The following is a 25,378-nucleotide window of genomic DNA, read 5'->3' on the forward strand; positions in this document are numbered from 1 at the left end:
GAGGTTTCAGGTTCAATGATCCAACAGGCACTTCATTTAAAGTGTACTGATGCCTTAATTGTAGTCAGTACTGGAAGCTAGCTATTAGATTATGAGCTAATGGAGATATCTAGTATTCAAAATAGACTTTTCAACCTAAAGGTGGTGCGAGGAAAGTTATGGACAATGCAAAATGGAAAGTGTATCCACTAGGTATCATAAATGTCCATTAGACTTCTTGTGTACAAATGAACAATATTTACTGTAAATGTCACCATTAGTTTTCAGGACACCTTGTCATGATTTAAGGTGTCTCAGAGTCACCAAAATTAGGAGTCCATTCATCATGTTGTTTGAGATTTACGCTAAGGCATAGTGCTGTCAGTGGGACAGTTGGGCGGTCCAACACTTGGTTCAGAGCAACATATCAATATACAGTGGGTACGGAAAGTATTCAGACCCCTTTAAATTTTTGACTCTGTTTCATAGCAGCCATTTGCTAAAATCAAAAAAGTTAATTTTATTTCTCATTAATGTACACTCAGCACCCCATCTTGACAGAAAAAAACAAATGTAGAAATTTTTGCAAATTTATTAAAAAAGAAAAACTGAAATATCACATGGTCATAAGTATTCAGACCCTTTGCTGTGACACTCATATTTAACTCAAATGCTGTCCATTTCTTCTGATCCTCCTTGAGATGGTGCTACGCCTTCATTGGAGTCCATCTGTGTTTAATTAAACTGATTGGACTTGATTAGGAAAGGCACACACCTGTCTATATAAGACCGTACAGCTCACAGTGCATGTCAGAGCAAATCATGAGGTCCAAGGAACTGCCCAAGGAGCTCAGAGACAGAATTGTGGCAAGGCACGGATCTGGCCAAGGTTACAAAAGAATTTCTGCAAGAAAGAAAACAAGAAGTTTGGGACGACCAGAACTGTTCCTAGACCAGGCCGTCCAGCCAAACTGAGCAATCGTGGGAGAAGAGCCTTGGTGAGAGAGGCAAAGAAGAACCCAAAGATCACTGTGGCTGAGCTCCAGAGATGCAGTAGGGAGATGGGAGAAAGTTCCAGAAAGTCAGCAGCCCTGCAGCCCTCCACCAGTCGGGGCTTCGTGGCAGAGTGGCCCGACGGAAGCCTCTCCTCAGTGCGAGACATATGAAAGCCCGCATAGAGTTTGCCAAAAAACACATGAAGGACTCCCAGACTAGGAGAAATAAGATCCTCTGGTCTGATGAGACCAAGATTGAACTTTTTGGCGTTAATTCTAAGCGGTATGTGTGGAGAAAACCAGGCACTGCTCATCACCTGCCCAATACAATCCCAACAGTGAAACACGGTGGTGGCAGCATCACGCTACGGGGGTGTTTTTCAGCTGCAGGGACAGGACGACTGGTTGCAATTGAATGAAAGATGAATGCGGCCAAGTACAGAGATCCTGGAAGAAAACCTCTTCCAGAGTGCTCAGGACCTCAGATTGGGCCGAAGGTTCACCTTCCAACAACACAATGACCCTAAGCACACAGCTAAAATAACAAAGGAGTGGCTTCGGAACAACTGTGACCATTCTTGACTGGCCGAGCCAGAGCCCTGACCTAAACCCAATTGAGCATCTCTGGAGAGACTGAAAATGGCTGTCCACCAACGTTCACCATCCAACCTGACGGAACTGGAAAGGATCTGCAAGGAAGAATGTCAGAGGATCCCCAAATCCAGGTGTGAAAAACTTGTTGCATTATTCCCAAGAAGGCTCATGGCTGTACTAGCTCAAAGGGGTCTGAATACTTATGACCATGTGATATTTCAGTTTTTCTTTAATAAATATGCATAAATTTCTACATTTCAGTTTTTTTTTTCCTGTCAAGATGGGGTGCTGAGTGTACACTGAGAAATAAAATGAACTTTTTTGATTTTAGCAAATGGCTGCAATGAAACAGAGTGAAAAATTTAAAGGGGGTCTGAATACTTTCCGTACCCACTTTTAACTACTCGCTATATTACCATGGCATTTAGTATCATTATTTATGATTCTCCCAACATCAGAATCAGAATTCTGATTCTGATACTAATTGCTCTGAACCAAGTGTTGGACCGCCCAACTGTCCCACTGACAGCACCATGCCTTAGCATAAATCTCAAATACTGAATGCTTCTGAAAATGGTTGTCAGTGATGCAAAATATCCATGTAATAATAAAATATCCACATATACGGACAGCATGTCCGTTAAGCAAGACAGATAGTTCCACCACAGGAGGCGTTTGAGTGCTGCAGGTCAGAGCTGAGTTTAGAAGATGACTACTGCTATCATGCAGTAGAAGTATGCACCCTCTCCACTAATATTCCATTTTAATGGACATTTTACTATTCTAAGGTAGTCCGTCTGTCTGTCTGTATGAGGGTACTGAGCTGTATAGTTGACCCTAACCTCTGAGCTCCCTGTGGAGGGGGCATGAGAAAATACCAATTCTCTAAGAAAAATAGAAGAGCACAGTATTATTACTACTTTCACTCTCACATTCAAGATTCAGCCCACTAAATTAGAGAGAAACTGGAGGAGCAGACAGGTGTGTGTGTGTGTGTGTTTATGTGTTGACAGAGTTGGAAAATGAAGGACATTTAGTCAGGTGTGAATGAAGCTGTGGAGACTCTTTGGGAAATTATTTAACACCTGTCCAAAGACAGGCTGCTGCTAGCTGTTTGTGTGTGTGCGTGCGTGTGTGTCTGTCCTGTCTTCTCTTTCACTGTTGCACGTCTTCATATGCACTCATGCTTCTTTCTCACTCTCACACGTCCCCACAGTCTGTTCATACAATGTCTCCCACAGACTGAGGGGGTATCTTCAGTGTGGCGGCCATCGCAAGGTGGAGAACAAACTGAAAATAGCCACAAGTAGCACATGCCCAAGTGCTGAGGCCAAGGCTGCTCCTTATGGTTCATCAGTTAAAAAAAAAAAGCTGAACTTGCAGTGGTTTAACTTCTCACCTTGCTGCAGTGATGAACAATTGTAGTCCCGGGCCCCTAACATCACTGTTAGGTGTGATTAAATGTTTAACAGAACACACTTCTGACCACAACTACTCACACACACCAGTGATGCTGGCCGTGGTCAGAGGTGAAGCAGACATTAAACTTTCAACCAGAGAGGGCAGAGAAACGCTTCTTTTCAGCCTGGTGTAAAGTTGCACTTTAATTAAAAGGTACCTTGTGGAGTGTTTGACCACTAGTAACGCTATGCAGCAGTGTTTGTACCAGTAGGTCCCCATGTTTGTATCGTGGAGGATGCACATGTTCTTGCTGCTTCTTCCATTCTATTCCACTGATCAAAAGTTGTTGATGATGATCAGCTGGTAATGTAGTAATGTGCCAACAAACGCAAAGAAGAAGACTGCATGCTGTTTGTTTACAAGAAAACTCCACAGAGCACCTTTAACTGAAATAAGTGGATCTTCTAAAGCAGTGCCCCCCTCATCTTCCTGTTCCTGCCATGTTTTGTGGGTACTCATCTGGGAAGATGGGCAGCAGCTGGACAGTTAAAGTGCACCCTCTAGATCTCTTAAATATGTAAGGGTCCACACCCTGAAGAACAGCTGATCAGAAAGAGGTCCTTCTAACATGGCACACAAAAAGGAACAGCTGGAGGGACTTGCCACGCGACAGTTTGCCCCACTTAATGTAGGGTGTGCACGTGTGCTCTATGGGCAGCAGATGCCCACAGACAGCAAAGACCATCAGTGCTGACATGGTTAGACTAAGGCCAATGGGTGACCTGACAGCACCTGAGTGCTGTTGCTCTTCTCCCAGGCCATCCACTGTAAGGAGCAGCCTTAGGGGCAGATCTAGTCCACAAACACATAATTCTGTTTATACTTCACTGGGTGACTGCATAGGTGGACATTAGGGCTGCGCGATATATCGTTTCAGCATCGACATTGCTATGTGCACATGCGCAATAGTCACATCGCAGGACGTGCTCAAGTAGGGCAGATTAACACAAACGCTTTGCTGCTTGATACAATAGGAAAACTTGCACTGTTCTCATTTTCCATGGCTAATCTACAACTCAGTCTGCAACTGTTAGTGTGTCTCAGAGCTGCCAGTGTTTTTTGGTCAGTGGAGGAGAGATACACCAGCAGATCGTGTTGTAAAGTTTGCGTCACTGTGCCTTGTCTCTGGAGTCTGTCAGAGGGAGGAGTAATCCAGTGGAGGTGTGTATTTCCCAGTCGGAGTTTCTCCAGGAGTTGCCGGTCTTGGCGGAACTAAGGCTGGCGTGGCAAACCTGACCAGTCTGAGTACAGACTGACTGATGACGGTACTGTGAGTACCCGAAGTATATACTGTAAACTGTTACTGAACAGTGAATACAGACGCTGCTATTTCAATTTCGATTTCCTGATTTGATTTGTTTTGTGGGGAGCTGCGGTAAAACCCAGAGCAGACTATTGAGTTGTCTTTCTTTTTGTGGTTGTGAACTGGATTGGGACTGAACTGTTTTGGGGTTGTGGGAATGTGGTCATTTCACACAAACCCTCACAGGCACATGACAAAACTTACATCACACAGACCCGATCATGCTCACGGATGCGTAAAGTAAAATTTGGGCTGTAGACCTTGGGTTTTGTTTGCTTTATGACTGCCTTCAAGTTCTTGACTGTGAACTATTTTTTTGATCAAGTAAAAGCTGCATTTTCTCCACACCACCACCACACACTCCTGTCCTTCTTCCTGTCCCAGAATGCAAATTTGTTACATGTATGTTCTTTACATGCTTTCATTCACTAAATGACGATTGTGGTGATTAGATCTAACTTGGAAATTGTTTTCTTGCATCACAAAATACAAATGTGTCAAGTATTACTGAAAGAGAAGTGTACTAGGCCGTTCTTCAACCTGCCATGTTGTCTTCACTGGCAACAAAAACTGGCAGCACCAGAAAGCAGAAAGGAGACCAAACAAAGCAACCAAAGAATGTCTTTAACAGAGATCATCAAACCCATGTCAGAATGTTCTCTGTAATGTCCTGGTTTGCACACAAGTTTAAAACAGTTCTTACTTCCATGTCACAGTAGGTCAGGTGGCAGTTGTAGAACTACAGGGTTCCAACAGAGTGCTCACTGCGTGGTGGGGTTTGGCTTATAAATGTGGCTGGGAACAACAAACATCAATCTTAAGGAGATACAGACAGATTCTGACTTTAAACAAGAAATGTTTTTTTGTCATCATCTCGTGTATTTGCTTGCTGTAATCATTCCTCCTGTTCATACTGGTCATTCAAAGACCTCTTTCTAATGTGCTTCCAATGTGATGGGACAAAATCCCCAGTCCTCGTTCTGTGCAGAAATACATTCTAAAGTTTACTTGAAGTTAATATGAAACTTCAGCAGTTACACAAATCATATTTTGCACAGAAGGAGGACTGTGGATTTTGTTCTCTGTCACTTACATTTGAAACGCAAAAGGAAGAGATGAATGAACATGAGTGACTACAGCCAGCAAAACCTGTTTCAGTGTTCATATTAAAACAGCTGACCATTGTTTTAAGACAGACTTGAAAAATTGTGAACCTACCCTTTAAAATCAGCTGGGCCTATGGGACCCAGTTTCTTTGCCAATCGTTTGTTTTGTTTTTATTTATTTTTTTGGTGACACCTTTTTTAACAGAACCCATGATAATCTTTTAATTGAACATAACTGTATAGCATGTAATAATCAGCTGGCCAGCTGGTGCCTGGTCTCTGCAGATATCCTCAGCTGGAACTACAAGTAATGTAATGCAGCCTAAAAGATTTTTAAAAACAACCAACCAAACCTGACTACCACTATTTCCTTCTTCCAGAGGACAATTTAAGATGTTTATTATTTAATCATTTTTGTTTTCCTGCCCTGTTTCCTGTTCTTTTTTGGCCCTTTTCCTTAATTTGAGAGCTGACAGTGAGACAGAAACATAGGGAAAGAGAGGGGCATGACAAGCAACAAAGGTCCTGGTGGTTGGTTCGGAATCGAATTTAGCTCTTTTGAAGAAGATGATATCAGAGGACAGAGTGTGTGTGGTGTTTGTTTGCAACTACATTGATGAGAGTGATACATAAATTATGCATGTGTTGCTTTTATGAGTGCTGACAGTGATTGATCACAAAGATAGAGTGGCAGTCCATGATACAGAGTAGCTAAGCTCTCCATCATCCAGCCTGACAGACACAGGTGACGGGTCAATTTGATCTGCTTGTCACTAAATATAATGTATAGCCTTTTATTCCAAAATGAAAGCTGGGCGTTCCTGGCTGGCAGGACAGAATTACAACCCAGTGGGAAAAAATATACTGTATATAGTTATACAATGCCATGCTTGATGGCTAATGCCCTGTTCCTAACTGGTTGAAGTAACTGGATTCAACTGTGCAGCCTTTCATTGGACCATATTTGCCTGTTTCCTCTTACAATGCGTTCACATATACAGATATTAAGTGAGAGTCTCTGGCCTCTCATCATTCTGTAGCTCTGTGGGTGTGTTGTGCTGAGCACATACGTCATTTACATACTCTGCTCTGACTGGACAGTTGCCGCCGTACAACACACAAGGAAGTTGTTCATTTCCAGTTTGTGTTCCAACTACGGAACAGCTTTTGTTTGAGGTCTTGTTTTAACGGGTATGCAGTGTTTTAATACAGCGATGACGCCTGACCTGGCGAGACTGCGCTGTAGGTGATACCCTCTCCACCAGTGGAGAAGAGCAGTTAACAGCAGGATATCTGCATCAAGTTGAGCCTTCCTCAGCTTTCCCCTGTAGCTTAGGGTGGTGCCGGCTGTCCCAGCTTTTGAGTCCTAATGTGTAAATATTAGTTTGTCCTTGCTTGGATTTTGTTTGGCTTTAAAAAACATAACTAGTGCTAAAGAAGCTTGCGTATTATGAGAACAAAAGTTTTGAGTTTTCTTTTCTTTTTTCTCCAGAGGTCCATTGGTTGGTCTTTCCATCAGTCCAACACTCTGGTCTGGTGAATGATCTCTGCAGACAAGTCCTGGACTGATTTTGGTGACCCCCAGACCTTTGTCCTCTTGCACCACCAGCAGGAAAAATGTCCAATAGTACACAAGTTATCAAATCACATTCATACTACATTATAAAGCCTTTCTATTTTGTTAACACAATGAACTTTCCTCTTGCTGTCTCTTTACTGATTGATTTTGAGAACAACAAAACCCTGAGTTCTAAAGTGATGAATCCATGTACAGTGGGGCAAAAAAGTATTTAGTCAGTCACCAATTGTGCAATTCTCTGACAGAGGAGCCTCTTAAAGAAGAAGTTACAGGTCTGTGTGAGCCAGAAATCTTGCTTGTTTGTAGGTGACCAAATACTTATTTTACCGAGGAATTTACCAATTAATTCTTTAAAAATCCTACAATGTGATTTCCTGGATTCTTTCCCCCCATTCTGACTCTCATAGTTGAAGTGTACCTATGATGAAAATTACAGGCCTCTCTCATCTTTTTAAGTGGGAGAACTTGCACAATTGGTGGCTGACTAAATACTTTTTTGCCCCACTGCATGTGCGGCAAGCATCCATGATACTTTAGACCTTTTTTTTCTAAAATGAAGGTAATGATCCAAACACCTGTTGATAATTGGTTGCGATATGGTATTATGATATCTAGAATTATTTCATGAATTCTTTTCTGATTTTGAGGAGTTCAAAATGGGTCTAGTACACTGTCAGCTGCTGTTTTCAACTGTGTGTCTGAATAACTCCTATTGGTTCAACAGCACTGTTTGGAAAGATGTGCACACAGATAGAAGACTCACTGGCACACAATGCACATACAAGTATGCAAGCATAATATGGAAAGGACATGGTCTTTTTGTCTCACTCACACACAGTCACACAGTGCAGGGATCAGTTCCAGAGCATGCCTCAGAGCAGCAGTTTGCAGCATTCACACAGAGGATTTGCAGCATCTCGTTCTGCCTGGAACAAAGAATTAATAGCAGCCTTCTGCTTGACAGTGCAACCTCCAACACTTTCTTCTCCACCAGAGAGAATTCTGCTTACACTTACATTTCTGTGCTCTAACAATGTAACAACCGAATGCAACACTATGAACGTCTTCCAGGAGAGACAGTCTGAAAATGTGTGCCGTTAATCCTCGTATTTAAAAGATATCATGTCTCCGCCCTCGGCCTTTGGAACTGGTACAGCCACAGCTTTATCACTGGACATGGTGACAGTCCAACCTTCTTGCCAACAGACAACCAGCAGAGACTAGTCAAGCACATATTTACCAACAACAGAGTCAATATTCTGTTATGTGTAGATAACCCACCTGTTTGTAGCGTATGTGTGTGTGTGCGCGCACTTGCATACCTATCCAACAGTGGACCTCTGCGTTGTTACACATTCAACAAGAGTGGACTGCTGAGCTAACATTTTGGAGGTCCACAGGTGGTCATGCTTTAAATCACGCTAAAGTCATGTTTCAGACATTCTGGTGAATTTATTTTAATTTTAGCCAAGAGAGGATGTCGCAGGTGTGTTAAAGTTCGTACTCAGCACTGCCCCTGCAGGCTGCAGCTGGCATTTATTTTAAAATCTAAAACATGGATGTTTTGAATGTGGCACTCATACATGCCTGTTGTGAGAAAATCAGAAAGACTTGGGAGAACATTGAGAGATGGATTTTAAGAACTTGTAATTGTAAAGTCGCATTCACACCAATGATTTGTCTCTTTCAAAATGTTGGGAAAGTAAGATACCCAACTGGCAAATTCTTTTGTCGTCATTAGTTTATAAGAAGCTCATATTGCAAAACTGGAAAAGTAAGGAAGCACCTACACTTAAAAAATGGAAAACTAATGAAATATTACTTAAGTAAAGAAAGGACAATGTCGGAAGACAGTATCCAAGAGAAACAATTTCACAAGATATAGAGCTCAATTTATGAAGATCTGTAGATTGAGTGGAGCCACAAAATCACCCAGCATCCATAAAGTCTTTATCCTGTCCTGTTTGTCGTGTGTGTCTGTGAGTGTGTGTTCGTGTGTAAGTGTGTAAAAGGCGTATATATATACACACACACACACACACACACACCCTTCACCCTCCGCGGGTGGTCTCATCCTTCGAGCTCGGGTCCTCTACCAGAGGCCTGGGAGCTTGAGGTTTCTGCGCAGTATTTTTGCTGTTCCCAGTACTGCACTCTTCTGGACCGAGATGTCTGGTGTTCTTCCAGGGATCTGCTGTAGCCACTCCTCCAGTTTGATCTACCACAAGCTGACTTCTTAGGACTTGCCTTACTCGTTGGAGGTATTTGGCCGTTGCCGTCTTCCTTGTTGCCTCTTTGAGGTTGCCATTTGCCTGTGGTATTCCAAGGTACTTGTAACCATCCTCAATGTCTGCCATTGTTCCTTCTGGGAGTGAGACCCCTTCTGTGTGGACTACCTTCCCTCTCTTTGTCACCATTCGACTGCACTTCTCAAGCCCGAATGACATCCCAATGTCAGAGCTGTAGATCCTGGTGGTGTGGATCAGTGAGTCGATGTCCCGCTCGCTCTTAGCGTATAGCTTGATGTCATCCATGTAGAGGAGGTGACTGATGGTGGCCCCATTCCTGAGTCGGTATCCATAGCCAGTCTTGTTGATTATTTGGCTGAGGGGGTTCAGTCCTATGCAGAACAGTAGTGGGGACAGAGCATCTCCTTGGTATATGCCACATTTGATGGATACTTGTGCAAGTGGCTTGCCATTGGCCTCAAGGGTGGTTTTCCACAGCCTCATCGAGTTTGCAACAAAGTCTCTTAGAGTCCTATTGATGTTGTACATCTCCAAGCATTCAGTGATCCATGTGTGCGGCATTGAGTCATATGCTTTCTTGTAATCAATCCAGGCAGTGCACAGGTTGGTGTGTCGGGCTCTGCAGTCTTGGGTGACTGTTCTGTCAACCAGGAGTTGGTGTTTGGCTCCTCTGGTTCCTCTGCCAATGCCCTTCTGTGCTTTGCTCATGTATTGATCCATGTGTCCACTTATCTTAGCCGCGATGATGCCTGACACGAGCTTCCATGTTGTGGACAGACATGTTATTGGCCGATAGTTGGATGGGACTGTACCCTTTGAGGGATCATTCAGAATCAGGATTGTGCACCCTTTGGTAAGCCATTCAGGGTGCGTCCCATCCCTTAGCAGCTGGAGATGTCTGGTGTTCTTCCAGGGATCTGCTGTAGCCACTCCTCCAGTTTGATCTACCACAAGCTGACTTCTTAGGACTTGCCTTACTCGTTGGAGGTATTTGGCCGTTGCCGTCTTCCTTGTTGCCTCTTCGAGGTTGCCATTTGCCTGTGGTATTCCAAGGTACTTGTAACCATCCTCAATGTCTGGACTAGGGTTACTGGAGTAGTAGCATTCCAACAGAGCCTTGTTATCGCATCTCGCCCATTTCCGTCTTGTTCCAGTAGCCCATTTGTCGTCTCGATGCCCTGGTTCCCCAACACCTGACGCAGACCTTGTTTGGCCGGGCGACGTCTGAGCCGGCATGTCATGTATTTCATCGTCACTCATCATCATCATGAGGTAGGCAGCAGCGTGAAGGGTCTTGCCTAAGGACCCACACTGGATGATGGGTCATTGCTCATTGCGATATATACATGCTGCTGGATCAGTGTGATGTACATATACATATACATATATATATACACATATATATACATATACATATATAAACACACATATATATACATATACATATATATATACACACATATATATACATATACATATATATACACACATATATATATATATATATATATATATATACATATATACATATACACATATACGAATCAGAATCAGAAATACTTTATTGATCCCCGAAGGGAAACTCTTTGTTACAGCAGCTCGCCTTTACGTCAGTGCACACAGGAGAAAGTACTAGCAAAAAATATAATACACTATAAAAACTATAAAAACATGTCAGAAAATAAATGAAGTACCAGGTGGGTATAAGTATAAGATAAAATAAGTGTGAAGTACCAAGTGGGTTTACCAGTTGATGATGATAATACAGTATAATAATACAATGTAATAATATAAGTAATAAGTAGTGGTGCATGTACTGTCGAGTTAAGTGTAGCTTATTGAGATTATTTAGATATTGCACAGCAGTAATGGAGGTATATAATATCAATATGTATACATATACATATATACATATACATACATACACATATATATACATATATACTTTTATATATATACTTTTTTATATATATATATATATATATATATACTGTACTTTATATATATGTATACTACTATATATACTTTATATAGACTTTGCTACAAAATTGACTGTAACTCACTAAATTCTGAACCGATTTTCATGAAAGTTGGTTTGTTATAAACGTGAGAAATTGAACACGATACTGGTTACTTGTTGGAATTAAAATCCGTTACTGGGGGTGGATCTAATCAGCTCTATGCCAAAACATTAACCTTCTGAGTAGCCACTGAGTAGCCACAACTTCCACTGGGAGGTCTCACATCTAGTCAGGTTATCCGTACCCAGAGACACATATGATGACTCCACTTCTGCAGGCTGAACTGTTGCCATTACACAATGTCACACATATTGTAAATCTCAAATATTTTATTTTCATCTTCATTAATTCACTTTAGACACTGACACATACAATACTATACTATTCCTTCAGCGGAAGACTCAACCCCCCACAATGCACCACAGAGCGCCACAGGAAGTCATTCCTGCCTGTGGCCATCAGACTCTTTAACTCCTCCCTCTGAGTGTCCGTCTGTATGACCCGAAGTCACTAAACTGGACATTGGACCATTAACATCTCTGTAATACTGAAATCATTGTGCGATATTCCCTGTTTTATACTCTGATGCAATATACTCTGTTTTCAGTTTAATTTATTGATATTTATTCATACTTCTATTACTGCTGTGCAATATCCACCATCTCATAATCATCTTAACAAGCTACACTTAACTTGACAGTACTCATTTATTGCAATATTACTTATATTATTACACTGTATTATTATTATTATCACTTTGGTACTTACACTTATATCCACTTGGTACTTAATTTATCTGGCCTGTATTACAGTGTATTATATTCTGATTTGCGTAGTACTTCTCTTCCTGTGTGCACTGACGTGACAGTGAGCTGCTGTAACAAATTCTGATTCTGATATTTATGTGGGTGGAAATGCAATATTACCTGTGATAACAACAGTATGTGACTGTATGGTACTGATGGATGAGCAACTCAAACAGGGTCAAATCATGACATTTCATTTTTTGAAGAAATAAAAATTATGTAACATATTGAAATATTGAATGTACTGTATTCAGACCCTTACTCACTCAATTAAAAAAAATTTATAAAAAAAAAATCAAACAAGAATCTAAAACAAGAAAAAAAAAACAGTATAAAAAACAGTTGTGAATTTCCAGAACATTTGTGTCACAGGGAGTTGTTTAAATGTCGACCACAGACTGTAGACCAGTTAGGGTTGCCCCTCTTGGCTTTTTTAAAAAAAAAAGAAGCATATTTGCATTTCTATCATGAAAAAAGACCAGAAATGAAAACATTCATGTTGAGAGTCCACTGTTGGTAATGTAGGAATGTATGTGTGTGTGTGTGTGTGTGTGCTATTACTTACTACTTATAGGTCTCAGAGCGAACATATTCAAAAACATGGGAGACGCCCAGCTGGAACTGGTCTGCAATGGGAGTGACCCAGGGATTGTTCTCTGCTTTAAACACCTGCTTAGGACCAGTCAGATCCAGATTACCTGCAGACACAGAGACACACAAACATTACACTCATCACCTGTCAACAAGTGCAATACCGCCCTGTTCACATTCACTCCTGAAGCTGCTCAGTACAGCCACAGTCTGCTCTGGTGGCCACTGAGCAGACATGTAGAGGGCTTTGCTCAAGGGCACCTCAGCAGTGGTAGAGTGCTGCTCTGTCACTTGCCCCACCCAGATTCATCCTGCTGGTACAGCGATTGAATTACAAGCATTTGTTACTTAAGCTCTTTTAGAAGCAAAAGAAATGAGGCAAGTTAAAGGTGTATGTTGTTGAAATAATGTTTCCTTAGTTCTATGACGATCCTGGACCCAGTGTTTCTCCTCAGATTTCTGTCCAGGAGGTGCACGCTCAGGGAAATGTCATCTGCTCGGTCCAAAGGTTAATGGATCACAGTGGTGAACTAAGAAATGACACTACGCTAATCTGTGACAAGGCTCATGTGTCAGTAGTACAAATGTCAGTGTGTCTGGCACAGGGATATATATTTAGAATATCTTATCTTTGAAATAATTACAATACAGTACAATCATTAGAAATAATCACTTTTTACACTTTGTGTGTGTGTGAGAGTGTGAGTGAGTGTGAGTGAGTGTGAGAGTGTGAGTGAGTGTGGTCAGTACCAAGTTCAGGGGGCAGGACGGTCAGTCTGTTGCCCTGGATGTGAAGCTCTTTGAGTTGAGCCAACTCCCCAATCTCCTTAGGCAACGAGATCAGATCATTATCTCTGAGACTCAGCTGGAGGAAAAAACAGAAGAAAAACGGCACACACTCATTTAAGATCTGACGCTTACATAGAAACATCAGCAACATGAGTTTGTTTAAAGCACAAAGACTTTAAGCAAATTCAGACTGGACTCACTCAGCCATTCCTAAACACTTTACTATGATAAAAGCTAAATCTACCGGTCTCCCCTGTCCTGCTGCATCTACATTATCATGTAAAACACCAAACGTCTTTTAGTTTTCTCCAGTTGTTGTTTGTACTCAAGTCACTGACAATCCACTCTCAAAGTGCAATGCACAGTGCACTGAAGCGGTTCAGTGTCTCAACCTCAGGGTCAAGTCCCCACATGGATTTCCATTTTCATTTTACAATTACAAAATATTTAACAATAAAAGTATCTTGTTATAAAGAGAAATGTTTAGTGGTCAGCTCATACACTGAAACCTTGAAAGAAACAATAATCTGACAATGCAGAGCTGAATGGAACTCGATTTAACTTCCTGATTTGTTTGTCAAACTTCAATGCTGAATCAAATATGACTCCAAGGTTTTTTGCAAATGCTTTCACAAAAGGGGGTACTGTGCCCGGGTGAGGAGAATCATGGAGGTTAATAATGATATAACTTGAGATTTATTCTCATTGAGGTGGAGAAAGCTTGCAGCTATCCAGGACTTTATGACCTGAAGACAGTTATTGAGGTCTCTAGGAGAAGGTCGATCTGTGTAACAGTGAAAAGAAAGGTTGTGTTTTCAACTAATGTGACCTAATGGGAGCATATAGCATGAGAGCAGGAGATCACCTGATTAAATAAAGGTTAAATATTTGATGCAGAAGAGAACTGACCCTTTGGGAACTGACTGGCACATACATACCAGATATAATGAGCTAATATTATTTTGTTGCCATGTCAGTGGGCCTTTTACTTTACAGTCTACAGTATGTATGTACAAGTGTCCTTTTATAAACTGCTTACACAGTGCAATCAAACACACCAGTTTTGAAGCCATTTAGCTGTGGAGGCAGAAGGGCTCCCAGCTAATGTATGTAATAAGTGGGCCAGTTGAAGTGTCAAAATGTGAAGATGGACTGTAGATGGGTTTGAACTATGGGGCTGTGGAAAGACTACTGAGCCAGGGACTGATGTGGTCTCTGATAAACTGCTATTGGTTCTGGAAATGAGAAACCTGCCAGAGCTTTTCCTTCTCTCTCACTCTCTGTGCTCTGCTATTGATTTGTTGAGCCTGGTAACTCTTGTACACACTGGATTACCAACAGCAGCAGCTCCCTGTGTCAGCTGCATTGACATTAACTTACTATCTGCAGCTTGGTCAGCTTCCCGATGTCAGCGGGCAGGACTTCGAAGTCGTTGTCACTCAGATAGAGAGCACGCAGAGTGGCTGCAAAACAAGCATCTCTGTTAGTGTGTGTGTGGGTCAGGCCTGCTTAATAATACTGCCTCACAAACTGGACAGAATCAATCTACACAAACCTTCTGCTTACAAACCTACAGCGAGACAGCTCTGTCAACGTGCAGTGAAAAAGAGGGTCAGCTCAGTAGCAATATGGAGCCATGAAGCTGCTTCTGCTGTAGAGTCCTATTCATCTTTTAATGTGAAATCCATATTACACTGTACATGACTAATGTAGCCTGAGGCCTGGCTCCTCTTCCTCCTGCTTCCAGCACCCTGACCCCTTCACTGCTGTTACCAGCAGAGTGAAAACACTGCATCAGATCATTAGCAGCTGACTGTGCTAATTTGCCAGCCTCAGACTAGTGGGCAGAACATTATAGTTATGATACAGTTTAAAACATCCTCTTTAGGACAAATGCTCTAGAAGTAACCAAGCCAATGGCTGAAACATGTTAGAACTTACAATCAGCGGGAGGGAAGTGTCTGTATTGTTGCTGGTGTACCTCAGTATCCACAGAGTGATCTGTATAAGCTGGGATATACTCATAAATACAAGGTCGTCCACGATGTGTGTACTTTGGTGGAGTGTCTACCCTCAAAGCAGGGCAAGGAGCTCGTCATCACAGCGACGGGATGGACTGTAAACCCCATGTTGTCAGTTGCACAAGAGAAGTTATATTTCCTGGTGTCTTTTAAATTACAGCTATACAACCTCAATTTCAAACTGTGGATTTGAGGTGTTGGGAGAGTCCATCTATCCGTGCTGTGTTCCTCCTGACCTGTTCTCTGAAAGCAGACCACAGGGCTGTGGGGTGGGTGAATCGTAGCACCAACAGTGGGCAGGCAAAGCATGTGGAGAACACAGCACAGCATAAAGGCTGGAAACATGGGGAAACAGCTCGCCCGACTCCGTCCAAAGGTAAAACAAAGGCCTACCGACATCTCTAAAGCTTTATCTTGTTTATTTAATCCGTACAACATTTAAGGTATTTCATGGCCGGGTGCAGTGACTGTTGTCATCGTGAGGTTGCCAGGCAACCAGCGGAGACTCCAGAAAGAAAAGCGCCTGTACAGCTGCAGTATGTGTTTTCTTCTCCTATTATATTGCCATCTGACGTAAGCGTCAGTAAGCACCAAAATCAGCTATTAGTGTAGTCATCATGGAGATGTTACAGAGAAGCTCACACGGATTAAATGGAATCACACTGACGTCCTAATCAGTACCGACTTACTGGAGTAATCAGGTACCAAGGCACATGATTGACAAAACAGCAACATTTTGAGGAATGTAATCATTTCTGGCTTTTAAGTGTTGCACTAACAACAGTAGGTAGTAAGTGAGGTGCAATGTTTGAGCACACAAAAGCTAAAGTAATATACAGAATGTGTATATAGTGTAAATCTGGCGATGCTGGCTAAAATAATAGTCAATGATAAGTCAACTACTGGCCACAGGGCCAACTAGTGGCTGCTGTAGTTAACTATTCAGCTAGAATAAACTGACTTGTTGAGGATATGAAAGATTGTAAACAGTAATTATTTGTCCCCTACCCTATGATTCAATTCTATTCTATTTTATTTATATAGCTCCGATTCATAACAGAAGTTATCTCATTGCACTTTTCCTACAGAGCAGGTCTAGACCGTACTCTTTAGAATATTAAAGATACGATAAACACAACTTTCAGAGCAGTGTGTGTGTGTGTGTGTGTGAGTGAGAGAGCGTGGACACTCACTGAGGTAGAAAAAGTTTCCAGGCAGGGAGTTCTGGTTCAGGTTGTTGTAGGTGAGGTCCAACACTTCCAGTGCTGGCAACGAACCAAATCCACGGGGCAAGCTACTCAGTCGGTTCATACTGTGCTCACACACACACACACACACACACACATTAATTTGAGCCTTTTGCTGCTTCAAATTCAGGAAGTGTTTTAGACAAGATGCAACCATTTGAAGTAGCATAATGACCAGTTTCATTGAAATAAGATGATTCCAATTTACTGACGATGCATCAGAGTTATTTCAGAATAGCTTTCCTGCTGGTTTAATATTGACAAAACAAAGGAAACGATGGAACCCAACAGAACATGTGCTTCACCTGGTCCCAGTTCCTAATGCTGTCATCATACCCCCACATCAGCAGAAGGACTGTCCTATCAACAGCACAGTATTTCAGGCTCTTTGAAAGGGACAGTGTAATGAGTCATACATGTATGCAGTAACTTCATGGCTCCATGACAGTTCACACTGTATTTACTCCTGCTCTTTAAGGAAATATGTAAGGTACTCCTCCAGTCAAAGATGTGTTTTTCTTATGGTTACGTCATTTGGATGTTTGAGCTTCACTGTGCAGAATGATGGAGCAGAGTTTGACACTAGAAAGGCTGTTTTCACATTCATCAAAGTTTCTCTGCGCTCACCTTAAATCTCACTTTAAGGTGTGGCGCGTACAGCAGGATTTGTTGCCTAGCCTCACCACGTATGAGGGACAAAGACAGGCCGACCTGGAAAGGCCAACGCCTTCACTAACAGGCTTGACTGAGAAACAAAGAACAGACAGTAGAAAGGCGCCAAGCCGACACAGCCGTTAATTCACACCTGGATGTAATATTGAGATCTCAGTTGAATCTAAACACTGGATTCCCATTGGACAGGACGCGCCACACGGCGCATGAAATCGCGGCACGTGGCTACGACGACACCAACTCTATAAAGCCTGGCGCCCCACACTGCCCGTTGTCTTTTCCCACTGTGACCATGTGGAGGTCTCCTCCGCTGTAACTACGTTACTTCAGGGAGGCCCATCACGTGAACTTTACGTCCTTAGGAAAAGTCTTAACTCGCTGGACGAGAAACAGATTGCTTTATTTTTGCTGAAACACTTTTTTTGTATCCTGATCATTATATTCCACATAACGATCTTTGCCTGCAGAAGGAAGACACGGATTCACCGTTTTCTTCATGGAGAGAAAGTCCGCCGGAGAGCCTCTCTTCCTTTCCGCTAAAGTCGGCCGCTGTTTTCCTTCGCTGCCCCAAAAGAAACAGTTTCGCCAGTGGACCCAGCTTCGTCAGTGTCCGAGCCTGAGAGAAACTCTGCCGGACATCTCCAAACAAACTGACGCATCCATCAATCGCTAGCCAAGAGCCATTTCAAGTAAGAGGCTTGTGTCTGAGCAGAGATGGATTTTATAACCGTGTTATTTTACCTAAGTTCCATTGTTGTGAATTGTGCTTTGCTTTTTGGAAAAGTGACAGGCTGCTGTTCGAATTGCTGTGTTTTTCTTTGTGTTAGCACTTTTTGTATCGGTACCACGCTGTTGGGCGGTTTTAACTGTGCTAGCTTTAGCCACTGTGTGTCCAGTAACACGGTCGTTGTACGAAAGGCTGCTGCCGGATTACTGTGTGATAAAGGGACAGCTATGACGCTTTGCCACGACATGTGAGATTCCTTGTACTTACTCTGTGTGCTTTCCTCTCTCTTCGCTCTCCACTAACTCACACACCTGCATTCACACGCTTGCACACATCTCAGACGGCCTAGAGGTCAATTAGAGCCCGCCCTCCCGTCTTGTCCATCTGTTTGAGATTTGCGGGCAATGGTAATGGTATCTTTTCCAACTACTCAATGCTTCAACTACATATCAACATAGCACATTCAAGTGCTCATCAGTTCAAAGAAAGTAACTCATTTACACATCGGGAGCAATTTGGGGTTCAGTGTCTTGCCCAAGGACACGTCGACATGTGGCCCGGGGGAAGCTGGGATCGAACCGCAGATTCAATCCCGGCTTCCGATTGGTGGACGACACACTCTACCACCAAGCCACAGCCGCCCCAGGGGCCCCGGGGCTGTCCCACGTCCCACGTGGCCGTGAGCTCACACACCAAAACAATCTAGATGGATAAATAGCACTACAGGTAAGAAATACATATTTTGAACTGTCCCTTTAACACATTGCTGTTTTTTTGGTCTTTTCATTGGATTTGTTGACAATAAGAAAAATACAGACTAACACCAGCTACAGGAATCATCTGAAATGTGTGGCCGTACTCCTAAAACTTGATCTCGTGTTTCCAAACTGGTGGTCAGGTTCGTGTTGTTTGTCCTTGTGGACTAACCATCACCCACGTCAGTCACCAAATAAGTAGGAAGTAGCTCAAAGGCCTGGACAGAGAGATTAGCAGACAGGGAGGATTTGATGATGTAAGAGACACCAGCTGACTTTATGCACATATATGCCTGTGTGTTTGTGTTGTGTGCTAGCAACTGACAGGTCATAGGGACTTCTATTCTATTTCAATTCTATTATGTGTGTTTGACAAATGAGATTAAGCACTTACAAGGTTCAAACACACAGACGCATGTCCACTGATAAATACACACATACACACAGCCAAGAGAAAAATAAACAGACGATGAAAGTGAATGCACAGCCTGAATAGCAGTGTGAGGCTTACACTATCCAGATGATGTTTGTCTGTGGATCAATACACACCAAGGCTCCCCTCCTAATCCTCCTGCCGCTGACACCCTGCCTGTGTGAGCCTGCTCTCATATCGAAACACACACATAAAGCATTCCTAGCCAACAGGTGAGGAACTGAATCTCCCTCACCAATTTGTTACACACATGCACAAACACACTTCCATAACATTCTGAGGTTGGATTAGAATTAATATTTGAATTAAAAAATGAGTGACAACTCTTAGCGTCACTATATGTACCTTGACTGTTGTGTATGTTTGAGTATTACTCGTGTTCAAAATTGTTGGTGATACATCACCAGCAATTTTGGGGTGCCTCAGGATGTGGAGCGGGTCTTCCACTGATCACAGGGTTGGCGGTTCGATCCCCACCCCCTCCTGTCCACATGTCGAAGAGTCCATGAGCAAGACACTGAACCCTAAATTGCTCCTGATGGTTGGCCAGCAACACCCTGAGCGGCTGCCATCTATGTGTGAGTGTGTGTGTGACTGGACGGCAAAACACTTACATCACTGTAAAGGCAAATGACGTGCATTTTAGCTGAGGTTTAAGTATCAAACTGAAATCTGATTAAAGACCACCATCCAAAGCTCTCTGATCCATTCATCTGGCTTCTGTCTTGTCATACAGCTTTATGAACAGAATCAAGCAGAAAGGCTCAAAGGTGCAAAATGACAGCTGTAACCAAATCTGAGCTCGAACAGCCTGAGGGGGCGATTTGGGTTTAACTATGGAGACTGCAGAGATGGAAAAGGAAAGCTAGTGATCGAGGTAGAACATGAGGTGTGTGTGTGTGTGTGTGTGTGTGTGTGTGTGTGTGTGTTCATGAAGGAAACAGGAGGATGATCAGACAGTAGACAAGCCTGGCCTCAGGGCAGCAGTAAATAAACAAGAGGCAACTTAACTATCTACCGTACTGCTCCAGCACAGATCTACAGAGAATGAATAAAAGGGAGGGTGGTGTGTGTGTGTGTAAAGAAGTGAAGAGTGGGACATACCCGAGGTTGAGGTGTTTCAGCTTCTGAAGGCCGCTGATCTGAGTAGGCAGCTCTTCAATCTGGTTGTTGAACATGTTTAGAACCTCCAGGTTCTTCAGCTCAGAGATGTTAGCAGGCACCGCTGGAAAACACGTACAGACGAGAGAAATGACAAGCATATCAGACACGCACACAAGCACCTCTCCAAGATGTTCATAGCTTTGTATCTCCAACTAATACATCACACAGAGTGTGGTTAGCACAGCAGCAGCCTGAATTCCTGACAAGCAGCTCATCATCATTAGCAGCGGGGCTCTGACAAACCTCATGTAATTAATAACTCGACCCCGGCCTCTACATTTGGACAGCACATTTTGCAGTATCTCTCTTCACTTCCGTCTGTAGTCTGCGGCCACAGATCAATGGACAGGAAGTTTATGGGATTATCAGGCTGATCAATGGAAGAAGAGAGAGCTGGAAGCAGTGAAAGGAAGAGGAGAGTAAAGCAACCAGGCCCTGACCTGAATGCTGCCAGGAGACTGAGTGTTGGAGAGGTGAGGTCTGGGCATACTGATACCATATCAGTTGGACCTGTGTGTATGTGTGCGTGTGTGTAGCATCACAACACAGATTTTTTTTTTTTACCTGCTACTTATGAAAACTGTATGAATTGTAAGACTGATATGCACTGTGTCACAAAACCTGCATGAAAAGTTAAGGTCAGTAAGTCGGGTCTGCTTCCTGTCCAGTTTGTGCCTTTATCTCTTCATCAATGAATCATATATTTCAGAAACTGACATTTGGTGGACAGCTAGGCTGTGTGCCAAGAGAGTTTAGATCAGTGGCTGTGGACACACACACACACACACACACGCATCAAGGGCAAAATCTCCACCCATGACTCCTGAATAATCTTGCGTCTGAGGAGCTGATGAGTGGAAGAGAAGGGATGGGGTGAGGCCCAGGAGGGAGAAAGAGAGGGGAGGGAGGGAGGAGAGTGATGATTTTTTAGTTTAAGTATCCAAGTATTTCTTTTTTGTCCTTAGCAAGGCAAAACTATGATGAAGAAATTAAACTGTGGAAGCAAACTGCACCACTGTTAACTGCATTCATGCAAAATCCTGAGTCACATTAAACTGACCACGAATCAGCAGGTTTTATCAAAGCAATCAGCACTTTAATATGTGACTTTTGAAAGCAACAGCAGATGAGTGACAGAGCGCTACAGAGGCAGATTCATTTAGACCTAAAGCTTAAAGAGAGTGGGAGGACAATCATGACAAACACAAAGTGCACTGACAGAGAAGAAGAGAGGTGATGACCTTACAGTCCCTACTGTGACGGCACCTTTCAAAGGTCATTCATATGTCACGTGTGTGTCAACATTGCCAAAGACTTTGACCTTTTTAAGTTGAGTATGTTCACACTGCAAAAAGGACAACATGAGATATGTGAACAGTCCATTGATTTATCATATATTAATTCTATAAAATATATACAATATATAATTATCATATATAGTTTTTCTTCCCCGATCTCAATGCAAGTAATTTAAAACAGCGAAGAAACAATGATTTGATTAATCGATCAACAGAACATTAACCGACAACAATTTTGTTGAAGTTATTTGTCGAGTAAGGCTGTTGGCCAGAGACGACAAGTCATTTGAAGACTTCGCTCTGGGAAACTGTGACAGACATCTGAAACAATTTTCTAACATTTTATAGAATAAAAGGTAAATCATTTAATCAAAAAATTATCAACAGATTCACTGTTACAGAAAATTATCTTTAGTTGCAACCCTACTTAAATATTTAAATACCTGAGACACTGACTCCTTCACCTCCAGCATAAAGCCTGAAGACTGTATTCAGTTAGCAAATCTAGTCCAATTTAAATATGTTGAAAAGCTGAAGAGATCAGCATTAAAACATGGTACGGTGTTGCAAGCTCAGCACAGCATAGGATGCATAGCAGCCTATAGTGTTAAGTGAATGGTATCAGTCAGAGGTGGGACAAAGTCATTGTTTTGTAAATCACAAGTAAGTTTCAAGTCTTGGTAATGAAGTCCCAAGTCAAGTACCAAGTCCTAAACCTTGTGTTTCAAGTCTTAAATAAGTCTTTATGCACCCTTCACTAAATTTGATACCATTTTAAATGTTTAAGCAGGGAATTTACACACATATTTTTGAATTGTATGTATGACTTTCAAATAAAATTTATAACATTTAAAACTATTACATTACAATTGTTTGTCATCTCTGAGCTGATGTTTTACATGTGTGTGTGATTTGTCAACCACAACAGAGTGTTTACATCTGAATGTTGTTGTCTATCTGCTGGTCTGAACCAACGAACACACACTGACCTAGTCGCACTATGTGAGCAGCTTCTGTCAGACTGATTCAGAGTATATATATACTGTGTATATATATATATATATATATATATATATATATATATATATATATATATATATATACACATACATACATATATACACACACACACACACACAAACACACACACACACACACACGTTTGTCACACTTAAATGTTTCAGATCATCAAACAAATTTAAATATTAGTCAAAGATAACACAAGTAAACACAAAATGCAGTTTTTAAATGAAGGTTGTTATTATTAAGGGAAAACAAAATCCAAACCTACATGGCCCTGTGTGAAAAAGTGATTGCCCCCTAAACCTAATAACTGGTTGGGCCACCCTTAGCAGCAACAACTGCAATCAAGCATTTGTGATAACTTGCGATGAGTCTTTTACAGCGCTGTGGAGGAGTTTTGGCCCACTCATCTTTGCAGAATTGTTGTAATTTAGCCCCATTGGAGGGTTTTCGAGCATGAACTGCCTTTTTAAGGTCATGCCACAGCATCTCAATAGGATTCAGGTCAGGATTTTGACTAGGCCACTCCAAAGTCTTCATTTTGTTCTTCTTCAGCCATTCAGAGGTGGACTTGCTTTGTGTGTTTTGGATCATTGTCCTGCTGCAGAACCCAAGTTCGCTTCAGCTTGAGGTCACAAACAGATGGCCGGACGTTCTCCTTCAGGAGTTTTTGGTAGACAGCAGAATTCATGGTTCCATTTATCACAGCAAGTCTTCCAGGTCCTGAAGCAGCAAAACAGCCCCAGACCATCTCACTACCACCACCATATTTTACGGTATGATGTTCTTTTTCTGAAATGCGGTGTTACTTTTACGCCAGATGTAATGGGACACACACCTTCTAAAAAGTTCAACTTTTGTCTCGTCAGTCCACAGAGTATTTTTTCAAAAGTCTTGGGGCTCATCAAGATGTTTTCTGGCAAAAATGAGACGAGCCTTAATGTTGTTTTTGCTCAGCAGTGGTTTTCGTCTTGGAACTCTGCCATGCAGGCCATTTTTGCCCAGTCTCTTTCTTATGGTGGAGTCATGAACACTGACCTTAACTGAGGCAAGTGAGGCCTGCAGTTCTTTGGATGTTGTTGTGGGGTCTTTTGTGACCTCTTGGATGAGTCGTCGCTGCGCTCTTGGGGTAATTTTGGTCGATACCGAATTACTTTCTTTCTCATTTGTTCCTGAATTTCTTTGGATCTCAGCATGATGTCTAGCTTTTGAAGATCTTTTGGAAACAGTTTTTCACACCACTGTATGTTTCAGGCGGTCATTCCAAGTCAATAGGCCAAAGTCCATGTGAAGTCACGAGTCTTTGGTGTAAAAGTCAAGTAGCAGGTCTTTCTTGATTTTGTCAAGTCATGTATCAGTGGAATGATTGTCACTTCATACCATTCAACATAATTCAACTAAATACTGAAGTTCGTAAGAAGTCTTCAACCAACAGCAAAGCCAAAACAACTGTCCTCACCCATTGGCATTTGTCACTGTGGACATCAATAACTGAACCTGCTGGTGGGTCCATGTAAGTTTAAACACACTGATTTCACCACTAGAATGAGAGCAGGGGAAATGGAAAGACTCCTCTTTTCGCTCATCCCTCCATATATATGAGAGAAGCTGACATGGCTCTTTGATGTGTAAATCTTTTAATGATGAAGTTCGTAAACAATACATATAGAATTAGCTGTATTCAACCAATCGATGTCAATGTAACCTTGTCAAACTTGCCATTTAAATCAGTGTTCATTGATTATTTGGCACATCAGCTTCTTGATAGGGTCAGACGAAAGCGATTCCTATGGGTTCAGAGATGTGAAACTGAATGTGAGACCCCATCATACAGTCTATGTTTACAACCAAGTTGATTTTTAATTTCCCCTGCTATCATTCCAGTAGTGAAATCAAATGGTTAAAAGCTACACGGACTGCAATTCCAGCATTTCAACAACAGTAAGACATGTTCCGATGTAGCCGGAGTGCAATGGGTTACGTTTCACAAAGCTCATCGTGTCAAACTGTTAAGATGACAGCAGTGTTGATGTTACAGTATCTGTATATGAAGTGAAACAGGGACACAGCAGCCCTGCAGCCCGGGTCACAGTGCCGGGCTTACTGTACAACAGCCAACAGATAGATGGTCTGTGTTGTGTCTGAGAGTCAGTAAAGAGCTGCTAGTTTTAAAGGTCTCACTGGTTCATTGAGGATGTCAGAAATCAATTTCATTTAGCTGGCCTTTCTCTCTGTTGCACAAAGCCTGCCAGCTAACCTCACATGCTAACAGGAGCACGAAGCAAGTTAACTCTGTAAGGACAACCTCAGACGGAGCGACCGGTGTACCCAGCTGTAACTTCCACGTGTTTTAGTCTGTGTAAACTTTAAGAAACATGGTAAACAACTGTTAATGCCCTGCATCTCAGTTAGTGCATGATGAAATTTTGGAAAGCGAACCTACTTTTGTAAACCTGCTTTGCCTTTGGTGGCCCCAATCTGAAGCCTACTAGACCCATTAGATGATGCTGTAGCTACCCCTCTTCCACAGAGAGCTACTTCTGATAGTGTATGCTCCATTGTTGG

The 25,378-nt window shown here is 42.2% G+C and overlaps 1 protein-coding gene across 1 annotated transcript in view; it reads right to left on the bottom strand.

Moving 5' to 3' along the window:
- rsu1 (Ras suppressor protein 1) overlaps window positions 1-25,378 on the bottom strand; it is a 54,041-nt gene that overhangs the window by 18,281 nt on the left and 10,382 nt on the right. The window contains exons 4-8 of the mRNA XM_044176755.1: window positions 20,433-20,553; window positions 16,688-16,806; window positions 14,854-14,936; window positions 13,435-13,549; window positions 12,659-12,791 (exon numbers count right to left, since the gene is read on the bottom strand). Of these exons, the coding sequence (XP_044032690.1) occupies window positions 12,659-12,791; window positions 13,435-13,549; window positions 14,854-14,936; window positions 16,688-16,806; window positions 20,433-20,553 (571 nt within the window). The remainder of the gene's footprint in view (window positions 1-12,658; window positions 12,792-13,434; window positions 13,550-14,853; window positions 14,937-16,687; window positions 16,807-20,432; window positions 20,554-25,378) is intronic.

This window comes from Siniperca chuatsi, linkage group LG19, assembly GCF_020085105.1.
Source record: "Siniperca chuatsi isolate FFG_IHB_CAS linkage group LG19, ASM2008510v1, whole genome shotgun sequence".
Lineage (NCBI taxonomy): Eukaryota > Metazoa > Chordata > Actinopteri > Centrarchiformes > Sinipercidae > Siniperca > Siniperca chuatsi.